Source organism: Vombatus ursinus, unplaced genomic scaffold, assembly GCF_900497805.2.
Source record: "Vombatus ursinus unplaced genomic scaffold, bare-nosed wombat genome assembly UNPS02009573.1, whole genome shotgun sequence".
Taxonomy (NCBI): Eukaryota; Metazoa; Chordata; class Mammalia; order Diprotodontia; family Vombatidae; genus Vombatus; species Vombatus ursinus.
The window spans coordinates 5,234,773-5,250,883 of NW_020949351.1; the positions used below are offsets into that span (position 1 = coordinate 5,234,773).

Genomic DNA, 16,111 nt, shown 5'->3' on the forward strand with positions numbered 1-16,111 from the left:
TATACCAAACATCTACCAATCTATCTTTCTATCTCAAATTTCTGAGACAGCTTAGTATAATAAAGGACCAGCCCTGTACTACTGCCTCTGACATTTACTAGCTCTATTTTCATAAGAGTTCACTTTACCTCTCAGTGTCCAAGACAGCTATGAATCAATTTGTAATCAATCAATAAACATTTATTAGGCACCAATTATGTGCCAGGCACTATGGTAAGTGCTAGGAATACAAAAAAAAAAAGGCAAAAGACAGTCCCTCCCCTCAAGGAGCTTATACTCTAATCCAGAAGAGAACATGCAAACAAGTTATATATAGGATTATTAGGAAATAATTAAGTAAAGGGAAGGCTTCCTATAAAAGCTATGGCTATATTATAGAATAGCCAAGTTGTCACTCTTCTTTGGTGGAGGGAGTTTCCACATTGATTTCACTGATGAAATCATCGATCTAAACTCTCACACACATCCTTAAATATCCCTAAATATGTATATGGCAGTTTTATAAAAAAAGATTAGTTGATTGAATTAGAGGCAACAACACATCATGCACAAGTATTCACTGAGTGTCCAGCACTGTCCTGGGTGCTAGAAACAGCTCTCCATTCTCTGAGACACCTCTAATACTATTCTCTGATCTGAAACCACTAAAAATAAGTGAATTAGTAGAAAGCAGATTTCCATTAAGACTGTCTCAGAATTTGTGTGTGTGTGAAGTATTTTATGTATATAAAATAACTTTTAAATATTAATTTAAAATAGCATTAAATTTTGAGTCACATTACTTAAAACATTTTAAATTTCAGTATTTAAAAAAAAATGCTTTGTGGAAAGTATCTGCAGCACTCCAAGGAAAGATGTTTGTTTCAGCATAAATAACTTGCACAGTTACAAATAAAACACTTTTGCATGGTAAATGGAAAGGAACGAGTTTTATTTGGATATAATCAGGATCTTATTTTCTAAATGATATAGTAAGTTTTACTCTCAAAGTTATCAAAGTTTGTTTGTTGAAGGATAGAACCTGGAAAACATGAAGAGTTTCCTTTTTGATCCACATTCTCAACTCACAGCAATGTATCATTCCAGGAAAACTAATGAACTATACTGAGGAAGTTTTCTTTCTGATGAGTCTGAAATATTAGAATTATGCAGCCATATTCTTCTCAGTTGCTATTGGCCAAGTCACCAGGAAGAAAGGAAGGAAGTGAGAGAAGGAGGGATGAAGAGAGAGAAACAGGAAGGGTGGGAAGGAGAAAAGGATGGAAGGAGGATGGATAACTTATTAAGTGCTTACTATGTGCCAGCCATTGTAGTAAGTGCTGGAAATACAAATAAAAGCAAAAACAAAAAGTCCCTGTCTTCAAGGAGGCTTATATTCTAATTGTAGAAGATAGCATACAGAAGGGGGCTGAAAAAATGAGGTGGTGCATAGGGATGGGGCACAAGGAAGGAGGGATGAGGTACCTGATGTGGGGCCATGCTTTTGAAGTACAGAAAGTCAGGACTGGAATGGGGTGGGGAGGGAATGAAAGCAAGTCCACCTAGGCCCCTCCACAGAATAGAAACACCTGGAGTAATTTACCAATGACAGAAGGTGACAGGCCTGGCAGAGAGATTATAGGGGAAGGGGGAGTGCCATAGGGGTGGTTAGCTATTCTACTAGTGTAAGGAAGCCACAAGTGCTTAGGGAAATTCTAGGATGAGATGGCAGCTGATGCATGATTTTGAAGTCCAGAAAGTCAAGACCAGAGCAGCGCAGTCTCAAATTAAATATTTCTAAAATAGGAACATTTCATTAAATTATCTAACTTCTTAGGATAATTTCAAAGATTTAGAACTGGAAGAGACCTCAGAGAACATCAAAACGAACCCCCTTATTTTAAAAAGGAAGAAATAGAAGATAAAACAAAAGTTAAATGGCTTACCTAAGGTCACATACCTAGTAAGTTTCAAAAGTGGGATCTGAACTGGCCTTCCTAACTTTATGTCTGGTCTCTTACCCATTACTTCTCTAAGGTCATTTTAAGCTCTAAAATGGATTGGAATCTAATTCTACATTCTATTTTGGCCCCTTTTTATTATTAATAAAGTTACATCATGGACATGAGATGAAAGTGTTATTATTAGGATATGACTACTTTTATTTATTATTTTTTTAATTTATATATTTCAAAGCAAAAGAGTGGTAGAAACATTTAGCAGATGAGTATTTTACAGGAAGCTTTTCTCTTTGATCTAGAGAATCCATCTCAAATAGGAAGAGGCTATGTGGCCATCACTATTTTGGACATCAATGACAATGCTCCTGAATTTGCCATGGATTATGAGACCACTGTCTGTGAAAATGCCCAACCTGGTCAGGTAGGAATTACTGTGAACACGTTCCTAAATGGATTCATTTCTCTTTAAGTTATGCTGCTGTTCTTTTGGAATCCCTTAAAATAAACTGTAACTCCTTATTTCATCAATTTAACTAATACTTTTAGATGGAACATAAACTAACATGAAAGTAACCTTCAAATCCTGGTCTATTTTAGATGGTGAAAATTCCTCAGGAAGGAATATTTAAAATTAAAAATGCCTTGGTAAATGGTTAGATGTCTCAGATTTCCTTCCAAGAAGTTTCTATCCCCTGCTGTACCGGTATATTTTAAGTATATTGTCCTTCAAATAAGTGTCAGATACAACTGATGTCAGTTTGATTTATATGTCTGTATCATGCTAAGATGTCTGTGGTCCTTACAATAAAGGTTTACGGTATTATTTGTTTCTGATGCTTAAAAAATAATAATAAGTTCATGGACAAATTTGAAAATGAACTTACTTCATAATTTTAATATATGGCCCTCCTTTATCCCCACAATTCACTCATTAAAATTTTAGACACTAGAAGCTTGAAATTCAGTGGTTCTCTCTCTTTTTTTTTCTTTCTGCACAGTATTTTTTACTGAGAGGAATCATTACACACTGAAGATTTATATTTGCAACAAAAAAGGAATCCTTAGCAGTCAGGCCTCAAAACCCCATTACCCAGCCCAAGGATTCTCTTTCCTTTCCTTCTTTTCTCACACCTTCCTCACCAGTTTCTTTCTATACCTACCCAGAGCTCTCAGCAGAAAAGGTACAATGGTGCTTTTAATGGGATCTTCCTATAAAGCCTGGAACAAAAAGCTGTAGGGGACAGCTGGGGACAGAGACTATGGAATGGGGAAGTCTAGGGATGTGAGGAGGAATCTAACATTACACTTGGAAAAAGTCAGGAAACACTAGCATGCTAGATCATATCATTTTAGACCTACTGATGTCATTATAAAATCTTGTTTCAACAAGACACATATATGTTTGATACTTCATTTGCATATTTGCCAATTAATAGTACACCTATTCTTTTTCATGCTTCCCAATATTTCTTTCTAGATTATCCAGAAAATCAGTGCAGTCGATAAAGATGAGCCATCCAATGGTCACCAATTTTACTTCAGCTTAACAGCTGATGCAGCAAATAATCACAATTTTTCCTTAAAGGACAACAAAGGTAAGACAGAGTGACAGTTATCACTGAACTCAGCAGGTGGCTATTTGCTGAGTAGCCCCCTGTTGTTTAGCTCAGTAATGCTGATTATGAGACACATAGATTATTATTTTTTTTTGCCACAAGGACATTAATTAAAGGGCAATGAGCCCCTCAAGTAATTTTTATCTATGGATTAGCTGTCATGAAGAAGAAGCTGTTGTTTAAATCATTTTAAGCCTCAAGCAAAAGAGTGGGAGGTCAAATAATTCTCTCCTTTTTTTTTTCCTTCAAGTGACTTGCTTCACTTTTTTTACATCAAGCTCTTTATTCAAATTAGCTTTAAAAAAGGGTAACAGTTGACTGCCTTCCTAAGGCTTTATGCTTTGTTCCATACATTTTGTTTTGTTTTGTTTTTTTAAGTCCAAACTACAAATTTAAAACTTAAACAGAGATTGTGGCATTCCTTTTCAATCATTATATCATTTATTTAAAAGAAGTTTTAGAGGAAACATATCCACATACTTTTAATAGGCTATATTCTCACATTAATTCATATTCAGTGTATTTATTTCTTGGCAGAAGTAAGGGATTTGCAACTACTATAAGGGATAATTTGAATTGTAATGAATGTTCTCACCCAGCATTAGATTCCAGACCTTCAATATCCCTCTGTTTTAGATTTTATATGCAAATCAGTTTTCTAGGAGGAGAGGCCGGGGTGGGGGTTGGGGGAAGAAGCCCCCAATTTCTATAGAAATATATTTTGTTGAGTTGTCTCAGGAAAGTAACCTTGTGAGTATCTCTAATTTCTAACACTATCCAAGTGTGCTACCTAGACTATATACCTTCTTCTATGCAGTTTTACCTTTCATACAGGCTACATTTTGCTCTTTTATCAGAAAAGAGGGAAGATGATGTTCTCCAAGGCCTCTCTTCTGGCATCATATTGGCAGTAAGAAATTCCCTGTGCAGCTGATGTCTAAGCACCTTGGTAGCTATGAGAAAGGAAAGCCATTGGCATATAGCTTTGTTGTCACCAGGGGAGACACTGTTTTCTAGGATGCTCTGGGGTAACGGGCAGAGAGATCATAAATCCATGGCAGGCATTTATGCATAGGTTTGTTGGGACTTTGATCTTGCTTCCTCTGGAAATGATCTTTTCAAAGGAAATGAGGATAATAAGTAGGAAGAGATTCTTTCTTCTTGACCCATACAATCCTTTGAGTTCTCAGGTAATTTTGACTCCTGTTCCCAGGAAATGACAGGCATGATTAGATGAAGGATTCATATGGTTCATTGTAAAGACCACAGATCCATAGTACAAGCACTAATTTTGAGTCCTGGCTTTGAGGCTTAGTACTTGTTTCTTTGTATATTATCTAACTCATTTGAGTTATTGCCAGGATCAAATGAGATGAAATATGCAAAATATTTTATAAATGTACTCTATAATTTTCTACAAAATGAAGAGGTTGATTAAAAATATAAGTCACTCTTCAGCTATATATATTTTATGGCCAATACTCTGGCCAACAGGAACCCTCATCATGTACCTCTCATATGTCTACATGTTAGTTTTTTTTTTCTACTGCTGTGTAAGACATTTTAGATTTCAAACCCATACTTGAATAGTACAATATGCATATGAGTACATTTTAGTGTCATTTGACATTCTGTTGATAGGAGGGACAAGTATTCACAAACATTAATGCACATGAACAATTGTTAAAATGCAGGTACTGATTTTTAAATGTAAATGGTAGCCTTTAAAGGTTTCATATTTATTCTTTCTATAACTTCCTTAGAAAATCGTGTGTGTATGTGTATCCACACACACATAGACATATACATATATACATAGAAAGAGAGAGATGGAGAGAGCTAGGCAGATGGGATCTGAAAATCAAGCTGTGTTCTTCCTGCCTCATTTAATCATAGGTAATAAATGTTCTGCAATCACAAGTGAGCTTACCATTTTGTTGATGATGTTGGAAACAGAATGGAATCCAGCTTGCTCTTTCATTATGGTATTATTGGCACTGAATTACTAACAGTATAGATTGGGAGAAACCAAAAAAAAACAAAAAAAAAAATCTTTGCTAGTAAAATAAGCCAGTACACCTTAAAATGTAGTCAGTAAAATTGACTACATTCATGCTTATTCCCACCTGTGCATTTTTTAACTGAAATAGAGTTTATCATGATTTCTTAGCCAATCAATCCTCTAGCTTGTTAGTTAACACATATTCAGATAATCTTAAGAATTCCATCACAGTATAGATGACCAACATTCACACGTTAAAATTATAATCACATAATGGTAATCCTTTTAATACAACATCATTACTGCTTTAGTACAAATTCTCAGTTGGATTAGGCAGGACAAGAGTTTGGTGGACAAGAGTTCATTGCCTGGAGGAAGAAGTAGAGAATTTGGAGCCAGGAGTGGCATGGGCAGTAAAGTATGCAAAGCCTAAAAGTAAAACATTCAGAGAATAGAGAATCACTAGACCAATGGCAGCAGTGGGAGCGTGGGCAAGTAATGTGAACTAAGTCGGCTTCGTGCTGTAGTCAAGTCCAGGTTTAAAGTCAAAGGACCTTAGTTCAAATTCTAGTTCTATAATTTACTACCTGTGTGATTATGGCACTAGAGGCAGCTATGTGGCACAGTGGATAGGGTGCTGGTCCTCGAGTCGGGAAGACCTGAATTCAAATCCAGCCTCAGACACTCACTAGCTGAGTGATACTGGGCAGGTCTTTTAACTTCTTTTTGCCTCAGTTTCCTTAGCTGTTAAGTAAGAAAAATAGTAGCACCAACCTTCCAGCGTTGTTGGGAGGATCAAATGAGATAATATTTGTAAAGCACTAACCACAATACCTGACACTTAATAGGTGCTTAGTAAATGCGTGTTTCTTTCCTTTCTGCCTATGGGCAATTCACTTAAACTCTCTGAGCTTTAACTCTTCATATGTAAATTGACTGGATTGATCTATAGAATCTGTAAATTTCCTTCCAGTTCTAAATCTACGAACCTATTCTGCATTCAATACTCATTTTCAAGAGGCATCAATAAAGTTAGGCTAGCCAAATCCAGCCTGGGGTGAGCAGTGCTTCTTGCTATTTCCTAAAGAAAAAAAACTCAATCATATGTGAGTCTAGGCAAAAATGAAATGAAAAGTAAGTGACTTATTCTTTCTCTTATTTCTTACATAGCACCCCTGCTCTGGCTATTTTTTCTATGGTTCTTTTCTCAAACATTTGGTGAGCATTATCATGTATACTTGAATTCTTGTCCAATGCCTTGTCAGATCTCATCTGCCTCTTTTGTTCCTAGTCAGGTGCTACTTTAACTGAGCTAGAGGAAATCACTGCATAGTGCTTACTAGATTTAGGAAAAATTTATGTAATCTAAATTCAACTGGAGGGCAGAAAGGTGGCACAGTGGATACAGTGCCAGGCCTGGAGTCAGGAAGATGAGTCTTCCTGGGTTCAGACCATTTATCTGCCCCTTGATGAGATCCTCACCAGCTTCACATTTTACCAGAAGATTGATTTAATGGAAGCAATTTGCCATCATCAGTTCCATGAGTTCAGTTATCATGTCTATGATGATGATTTCCCATCTATAAATTCAGATCTAGTCTCTCTACTAATCTCCAAGCTCCCATTACCAAATGTCTTTTGTACATCTCAAGTTGGATGTCCTATAAACATCTCAAACTCAAAATTCCAAAACAGAATTTATCTTCCCCTCTCCCCATCCAAAATCCCCTGCATTCTTTTGAACTTCTGTAATTTTCTTTAAAAAACGATTGTTAATTTTTGCAAACATTTATTATCTAATTCTCCCTCTTCTCCCCAGAGGAATAATAAAAAAAAAAAGAAAGAAAAAGAAAACTCACAATAAATATGCATAGTCTAGCAAAACAAATTTCTACACTGGCAAAATATATGTCTCATTCTGAGTTTTATGTCCATTACTTCTCTAGCAAGAGGAGGGTAGAAAAGGATATCTTTAGTGCTCTTGACTCTTGATTTATCACTGCATTGATCAGGGATCTAGTCTTTCAAAGCTATTTTTCTCTATAATCTTTGTATACATTGTTATAGTTCTGAGGGCTTCCTGGTTTTCTCTGAAACTGTTCCTTTCATCATTTCTTGATTCTTCACAAATACCCTATATATACAATCTGCTACAAAATCTTATCATTTCTGTCTTCACAAAATCTCATTTATTTCTCCTTTTCTTCACTCACACAGTTACCACTCTACATCAGGTCCTCAACCAACTTTTGCCTGGACTATTGCAGTAGACTTCTAATTGGTCTACTTGCCTCAGGTCTCCCCCCATTCCAATCCTTCCTCCACTCACCTTTTAATCCCCTCCCAGCCCTCTAAGATCAGGTATCATGCCTTACTTGGTTGCTCCTTTACACATGACATTCCACTTTCCTTCTTCAGGCCTTTGCACTGATTGTCCCCCAAGCCTGGTATGCCCTCCCTTGGCACCTCTACCTCTTAATTTCCCTAAATTCCTTCAAGTAACAATTCAAATTCCACCTTCTTTAGAAGATTTCCTTGTGCCTGCCCCACTCCCCAGGTTTTAGCACCTTCCCTTCTGAGGTTACCCGTAGCTTCTCTACATATATCTTTTTTTTTTGTATTTAGTTATTTACATTGTTTCCTCCATTAGAAAGAGAGTATGTGAGGTCCTCCAGGGCAGGTACTGCTTTTTGCCTTTGTATCTTCATTAGTTAATATAGTGCCTGATGTATTGTTTGTTGACTCAGTGGTTGCCTAACATTTTCTAAATGTGGCAGTAATCACAAAATTCCTCTCTTGAGGAATTTGGTATACTCAATTAAAAAATAAATGAATAAAGTTTCATTATCCCATTTGTCTTATTCCAACATCTGGTTTAGCAGTGTGTAAAAGCTGTTGATCATCACAGGTGAAAAATTCAGCATTTGATCAAGGAAAGGAAATACAGGTTTGATGTATGAGACCTTTCTTTGGCATTTTAGGATATTACATTCAATCCATCAAACATTCATTAGGTATTATTATACTGGGTACCATAGATACAAAGAAGGTAAACAGCATAGGCCCTATCCTAAAGAAGGAAACTATAAATGCAGTGGGAGAGTTGGAGTAAATATACTGTTAGCTCAGATATGATTAAGTATATAGAAAAAGTAAAACCTTGGCATGAAAGATTTTTTAGGAAAGAGAGATCACTTCTTAGAGTGAAGAGGTAGTTATATCAAGGAAAGAATTGAAAAGGAAGTGGCATGATGGGTAGGTGATATCAGGGAAATAATTATAAATAATTAAATATATAATATAATATAATATAAATAATTATAAAGGAAGTCTGGATTTTGAAGGAAGAGGAGAATTACAGGAGGCTAAGACTAGAGTGGGGTGAATGCCTTCCAGATGTGAGGAATATATCTAAGTATTTAGGATTAGGAGTTGGGAAAACAAGTAGTCCATTCTGTCTGGAGCTTTATAAAGAGGAATATTGTTTAGTTATGTGAGGAAGGTAGTTAGGAAACAGACTGTAAGGAGCCTATAATTAATTCCAGGCTAAGTAGTTCATGGTGTTCCTGTTTTCTTTCATTTTTGGTAGGCAATGGAGAGCCACCAAAGATTTTTGAGCAGAGGAATAATCATGATCATATGCAATAGGAGATATTTGTTATTGGCTTCTCTAAGGTTCTCTAACATGGTTAAACAAATATGTGAGAATATTAAGTGCCATTTAATATAATAGTATAGATACTTTTTACATAATTTGTAGTACTACCTCATAACTTTTTCAGAGCCATACATGAGTAAAATGGTTTGTATTTCTTCCACAGCAATCACTGTATTAAAGTCTGACTGATAAATGGAAGCACATCTCTCAAGCCTTAAAAAAAACAAATTTGAAGGGAATGTTAGATTACAAAAAACTTAAGAGACATCATCTCCATAGAAGGCTATCCAGTTAAGAAACAGAACACAACAATACACAGTTAATCAAGAGTCTCAAGGGAAAGACTGTTTTGGTTTGTAAAGTATTCCACCAAAGTTCATGCCTTACACCTGTCTCTTTCTTAATCCTAGATAATACTGCTTCAGTACTCACCAGGAGAAATGGATTCCGGAGACAAGAACAGTCTGTTTACTACCTGCCAATTTTTATCGTGGACAGTGGTTCTCCTTCCCTTAGCAGTACCAACACTCTCACCATCCGAGTATGTGACTGTGATGCAGATGGCATAGCTCAAACGTGTAATGCAGAGGCATACATTTTACCAGCAGGACTTAGCACGGGAGCCCTTATAGCAATCCTTGCCTGTGTCCTGACATTATTAGGTAGGTACCAGAGGTATTACCCATTTTCCCTGTCCTAGCATAGTAGACAGAGCAAGGACAAGAGCACAAATATTGGTACTTGGCTATATTCCATACTATTTACTTTTAGTTTTACTTAGGGAGTTAACATGAATATTACACTAAGTGATGTTTTATATCACTAAGAAATACAAAGTTAATTGTTTGGGCGCACCAAATTTAGATAAATTATATCAAAGTTGAGCAGCCTCCGGTGGCACATTTAAAGTAAAGCTCATGAGGAATTATATCAATTTCATCTTATAAAACAGTTGAAGATAAATGGTTCCCATTTTAAAATAGCTTTTTAAAAGGGTGTTTTAAAAAATCTCACAGCTGTTTATTTTCAGATTACTGTATATGCCTTATCTGCCCACTGAGAGCCCACCATTTCATTTTTCCTTTAAAAGTTCCTTACAAATATTCTCTGATCAGTAAAGTTTATTCAAATGCTAACAGTTGCAACTGCTGTAAATTAATGAGAAGAGCCAGAGTATCTTTTACATGGTGTTCTTTTTTTGTAGGATTAAATTAATAGCATAAATGGAATGGTCATGGAATGGAAGACAAAGCAGGAGACATATTTACAAATTGTGAACTTGATCCAGAAGTTCACTCAATACATTAATAACTATTTAAGTCAGTTATACAATATAACAGATAACTCAGTTAATCAGCAAGGTTGGGGAATGGAGTATCCCAACAAATTATCCATTTAACTAAGGGCTAATTCATTCCTGTATGAATGACCCTACGCAAAGGTAAAGAGATTTGGGAAGATGTGAAATGCACTTAGATCTGCTTTTCTGCATGTGAGCATAATTATGTTGCTTTATCTCTTAATTACTGACTTTTTAAAAACTCAGATCACAATGAAGCCATGAAAATGCAAAATTAAAGTAGTATCTATCCTATGGGTCTGGCAAAACAAACAAAAGGGAAAATAATTTCCTAAAATTTCACACATGTGGTATAAAGCTTCAGAAGTTCTCAAGTAAATGTAAGCATTTCACGTCTAAAGTTTTGTTTGAATTGAAATCAAATTGAGGTCATTCTAAGTAAGAGTAGAACATTAGAATGTAATCATATTTTAAAAAAATGAAGTGATGAATACCTAAATCACAGGTTCTATGAATTAAGAGAACAGAAATTAGAAGTTGAATCTGTTTTGTTTTGTTTTTTTTGTTATGTTTTTTTTTCCTTTGAATCAAAACTTCAGAAATCCTTGGTAAAAAACAACAAATACCAGGTAAATAGATTAAGGATATCTCACCATCAACTCAATCTACATTTCCCAGGTAACAAAGATTTTATAGTATTTTCCATGGATTGTGTCAGCCTGTGATTTGGAGATTATAAAATTTAATCACAGTCACAAAGTAATAATCAGTGGCAGAGAAAGTCACTCCACTCAGGATTCAACTTCTAATCTTTATTCTCTTAATTCAGCTGTAAAATATCTAGCAGTAGCATTTTGGTCAATTCTAACAATGCTATAATTTTACCAAATAAATTATTAAAAAAACAATCACTTATATGTTGATCAAAAACAAGATGACAAGAAACTTTAAATGATGAAAATATGTATACACATATTCATAGTGCTTTACAATTAAAAAGTGTTTTCACAATTATTTAAATATATCTCAAATTATGGAGAACCCTCCAGTTTGTTCATTCACTTTAAAAATCCCATATACTTCCTCCAGTTTTAGTTTCTAAATGTTTCCAAATAGTATAATTTAATCAGAACCTGGTGGTGTCTGATATGTAAATTCAAATTCAGTCACTTAATTGTGCTATCCTCCTTTATCTTTGCTGTCTTATCAAGGATAACTCACTAAAAGTCTTAGTCATTACCATTTCCAAGACTTGCACAATGAATCTATGTCCCTCTATGCATCTCACTTGAGCTCTTTAGAAACAACCATTAGAACATCTCTCCTTCCCCCAACATCTTCATTTTAGTCCCATAACACACTTTTTGTATTCTGCTATATCTATGGAAAAGCTTGTTTCAATACACTTATTTATAAGTTCAGAATTTTTTAAATGATAAAATTAAAATTAAATCAGTACCAGCTGATCTACACTCACTGCATTTATAAACTACAGACTCCACCCATGAAAATAGGCTGTTTGGGTGGGACAGCTGCTCTGGCTGAGCACTTGGCTTCCCAAGTCTATGTGGATTTATCCTTGCTACACCTAAGAAATTGATGTGAATATTTTTCCTAGTTTCAGGAATTAAAGCCCAACTCTCCACAGACCATGGAGCAGACTCAATGAAAGCTTAATTGTAAGGAAAAGAGAATTGATAGATCTATAGTTACCCACAAAGTATCAAGTACATATGAAGGCATGAACTTGAAAAAGAATGTTACTTTTTGGTTGAAAAAGAAATACTAGTACTGTGAAACTTGGTTCTTTGTCAGTGATCCTACAAAAGCTAGTTACAACACACCAAAAAAACAGGAGTTAAGCCCTAGTCTGTTTCCTGTTCTTCAGTCTCACATTGCCAACAAATTATTAGACACTTTAAACCGAATGTCTTGCAGTCTCCTCAAAATCAATATGTCCAAAACAGAATTCGTTATTTTCTCCCCCCTAAAAAAACTATTCCTCTTCCAAATTCCCCTAGATCAGTTGAAGGTACTGGACATTTCAGGGTTTGCAATTACAATCCATCCTTGACTCTCAGATGTCACATGAAATCATATGCCAGGTTTATTCTATTACCACTGTCCATTTCCCACGTGTTCCCTTCTCTCCATTGACATAGTCACCACCCTAATTCAGGCCTTCATCTTTCACCAGAACTATTGCAGTAGCTTCTGAATTGATCTTCCTGCCTCATCTCCCCCCACTCTAATCTGCTCACAGCTGCCAAATTGATACGTCTAAGCATAGTTCTAACCATGCCACTCTCCTGCTCAATAATTCCAGTGACCCATTATTATCTGCAGCACCATATACTAACTCTCCTTTCTGACATTTATTGCTATTCACAACCTGGCTCCAAAGTATCTCTCTAGGCTTATTATATTAATTTACTTTCTTCACGTACTCTGGGCCAGCCAGCCCCACTGCCTTCTTGTTCCTCAGACAAGATATTTAATCTCACATTTTCCACAACTATGTTGAATTTTTATATACTGTGTAGTTATTTATATATTTGTTTTTTATCTTCACCAATGAGATATAAACTTTTTTAAATATTTTTTTCTTTTCTTCCCTTCCTTTCTTCTCTCTCTCTTTCTTACTCCTGACATCTAGCACAGTGCCTGGCACATAGTAGTCTTAATAAATGTTTTTTGACTGCTTGGTCCCTCACTATGGCTAAAGGGTCATGATATTGTCTTTTATTCCAGTCAGTCCTTGTGTTATGATACGTGGACAGCTAAGTGGCATAGTGTATAGAGTAGCAGGCCCAGGGTCAATTAGACCTGAGCTCAAATCCAGCCTCAGATACTGTGTGACCCTGGGCAAGTCACTTAACCTGTCTGAGTATAATACCATTGCCTTACAGGGTGGTGGTTGTGAGAAACAAATAAAATAATATTTGTAAAGTGCTTATTAGTACCGTACATAGCATAGAAGACTTGATAAATATTTATTCCCTTTCCTCTTCTTCACACATCATCACTGACAATACCCTAGGGTCACCTTACTTTTATCATACATCTTTCTGTTGCCTTTGGGGCTATCTGTAATTTTGATGGGTGTGAAAAGAAATATACAGGCAGATGGGTGGCACAGTGGATAAAGTGCTGGGTTTGGAGTCAGAATAACCTGAGTTCAAATATGGCCTGGGGTTTTTGTGAGGGTCAAATGGGATATGTGTGAAGCATTTAGCATAGTACCTGGAACATAGTAAGCACTATATAAAGTTATTATCATTATTATTATTTATTATGACAAATTAGTAATTTTTCATGAAAACATCAAATCAGTATTTTTTTTCTGTATTGAAATAACTCTTTACCTGAGTTCCTTAAGTCACAGTTTTTATATTTCTAAGACCCTTCTTCTGCCTGTCTTCAACTATTTGATTTCTAATATATTTTGCATACTATTTAAATCCATCATATGTTTTTTTGATTTGTTTGTACTTGATTTCTTCATAAGCTAAAAGAGCATTTAAAAATGCAGTGTATTGTAGTGAAAATAGCAATTAATCTGGATTCTGGCATCCTGGCTTCAAACCTTGGCTCTATTTAATATCTGGTTGACTGCTAGGCAGGTTATTTTAATTTGACTTAGTTTACTTAAAATTAGGGGATTGGACTAGGTAAACTTAAAGACCTTTTCAGGTATAAATCTATTTTCCTCTGATGAATGTTTCATTCCTTCATCTGTTCATTGAACAAAAATATTTTGAACAGTACATATTATTCCTGCCCTCAAGTAGTTTACAATCTTATGGGAAGCATTTATACAGATAATAGAAAATATGTGCATAAGAAAAGAACTACTAAATAAATTAAGCTCACTTGAAGGAGGAATCACTATTTATCCTCCATACCCTCTGCCTTGCCACTTCTAAATATATGTTTGGAAGGTGACTATGGAAGTATTGAGGAGCCTGTAGGCAGCTATTTCTAATCAATGTCTTCTAAGCAGTGATTGAAATGATATGAAAGACAATGCCAGAGAATTCAATGATACTAATAATCTATAATGACTAGCAGGTTTGTCTTAGGACAGTGCTTAGCACAGTTCCTGGCACATAGTACGCACTTATTATAAGTTTATTGAATAAATAAATGGATAACCAAGAATAAATCTGCAACATTGGTGGAGTATATTTCATAGAAAGCAAATAGTTATAAAATAAAGATTAGGGTTGTTTCAGCAAAGCTCCTAAATGCATTGTAATGCAATGGGATTTTTTTTTTTTTTTGGTTATTTTATCTTTCTGGGTTTTCCTCTCCTGGTACCCAAACTTCAGGAGGTTTGTCTTAACCTGTGTATATCCTGAAAAGAGGAGATCACAAACTCTCAAGACTCTTTGGAGCTGAAAGGCACCTTTGATTATTGAATCCAATTCTCTCATTTGATAGATGAGATACTAAGCCCAAGAATGGTTAAGTGACTCATCCAAAGTCACACAGGTAGTGTGTAGATACAAGATTCCTGGGGAGAAATTCCAGTTGGCTTTTCTGTCAGTGCATGATAGCAGGAAGGCAGGGACACACCTTTGGCCTGGTAAGGTTATAATGGGAACCAGCTTTTAATAATACCCAGCCCCAGGCTCTGCCAACTGATAACAGCTGACAACATCAGTTTTTAGTTTTTCTTCTCATTTCAGCTAGGAATTCATAACAAAGAAGGAGGCATACATGCAAAGTGTTGGTAGTTCTAGGAAGGGAACAAAAGCTAGTCCAATTATTATTTTACATTTAATAGTTAACAAATCAGTCCCTTACTTTGTACTGTTTATGATTTGGACAAATAGCTCTAGTTATGATACTTTTTCTTTAAGATGAAATTTGATACTTTTCATTTGTTTTTCTTACAGAAGATTATAATTACTCTGTATATAAAAGAGTAAGCTACTCTAGTTACCCTTCTCTGAAATATAAATTCCATTCTCTAAGATTACCAATACATGTATAACCTCATATCCTTTTGGCCATGATTAATACTAATTGCTGATTTATGGGGTTAATTTCCCATAAGACTCAAACTGCTTTACAGAACTATAAATTTTCGACATATCTGAAAAGCAATAGCTTCAACGGCTCACAGGTAATCAGTTCTTGGAAGAAAATGAACAAAGAATAAGCAATTTTTAGCTCTTTTGTTTAAAAACATTTTTTAATGTTTCAGATTGCACATAGATTCAAATAAAGTTTCTGTAAGATTATTTTTTGCCTGGTTCAAAGAATGATTTTGTACCTTAAGGCAACGACTGAGTTGTTATAAGGCCTTTTTCCCCTCTAACTTGGGCATTGAGCAAAATAATTGAGGTCTTGTGGCAGTATTTAGATACAATATGTAATAGATTATTCCTGCTTCAGAAATCCAAATATAATAAAGCTTGCTCAGAAGCATGCTGCTGCTTAGGGGAATCCAAATGCCTCCGTTCCTTTTCAGGTGACCAGCTGGACCACTAGCTGTCAGATGTTCTTCCTTAAATGATGACAGTATCTTTCCTCTTGTCTTCTTCATCCATCAGCTAATGAACAGTATGAATTACTGTCATTATTCAC

The 16,111-nt window shown here is 35.4% G+C and overlaps 1 protein-coding gene across 2 annotated transcripts in view; it reads left to right on the forward strand.

The window, feature by feature from the left end:
- The window catches only part of CDH7 (cadherin 7), a 197,432-nt gene that overhangs the window by 168,516 nt on the left and 12,805 nt on the right, over nucleotides 1–16,111 (forward strand). For both annotated transcript variants that reach the window (XM_027852481.1, XM_027852482.1), the window contains exons 9-11: nucleotides 2,240–2,361; nucleotides 3,418–3,535; nucleotides 9,627–9,878. In XM_027852481.1, coding sequence (XP_027708282.1) covers nucleotides 2,240–2,361; nucleotides 3,418–3,535; nucleotides 9,627–9,878 — 492 coding nt within the window. The remainder of the gene's footprint in view (nucleotides 1–2,239; nucleotides 2,362–3,417; nucleotides 3,536–9,626; nucleotides 9,879–16,111) is intronic.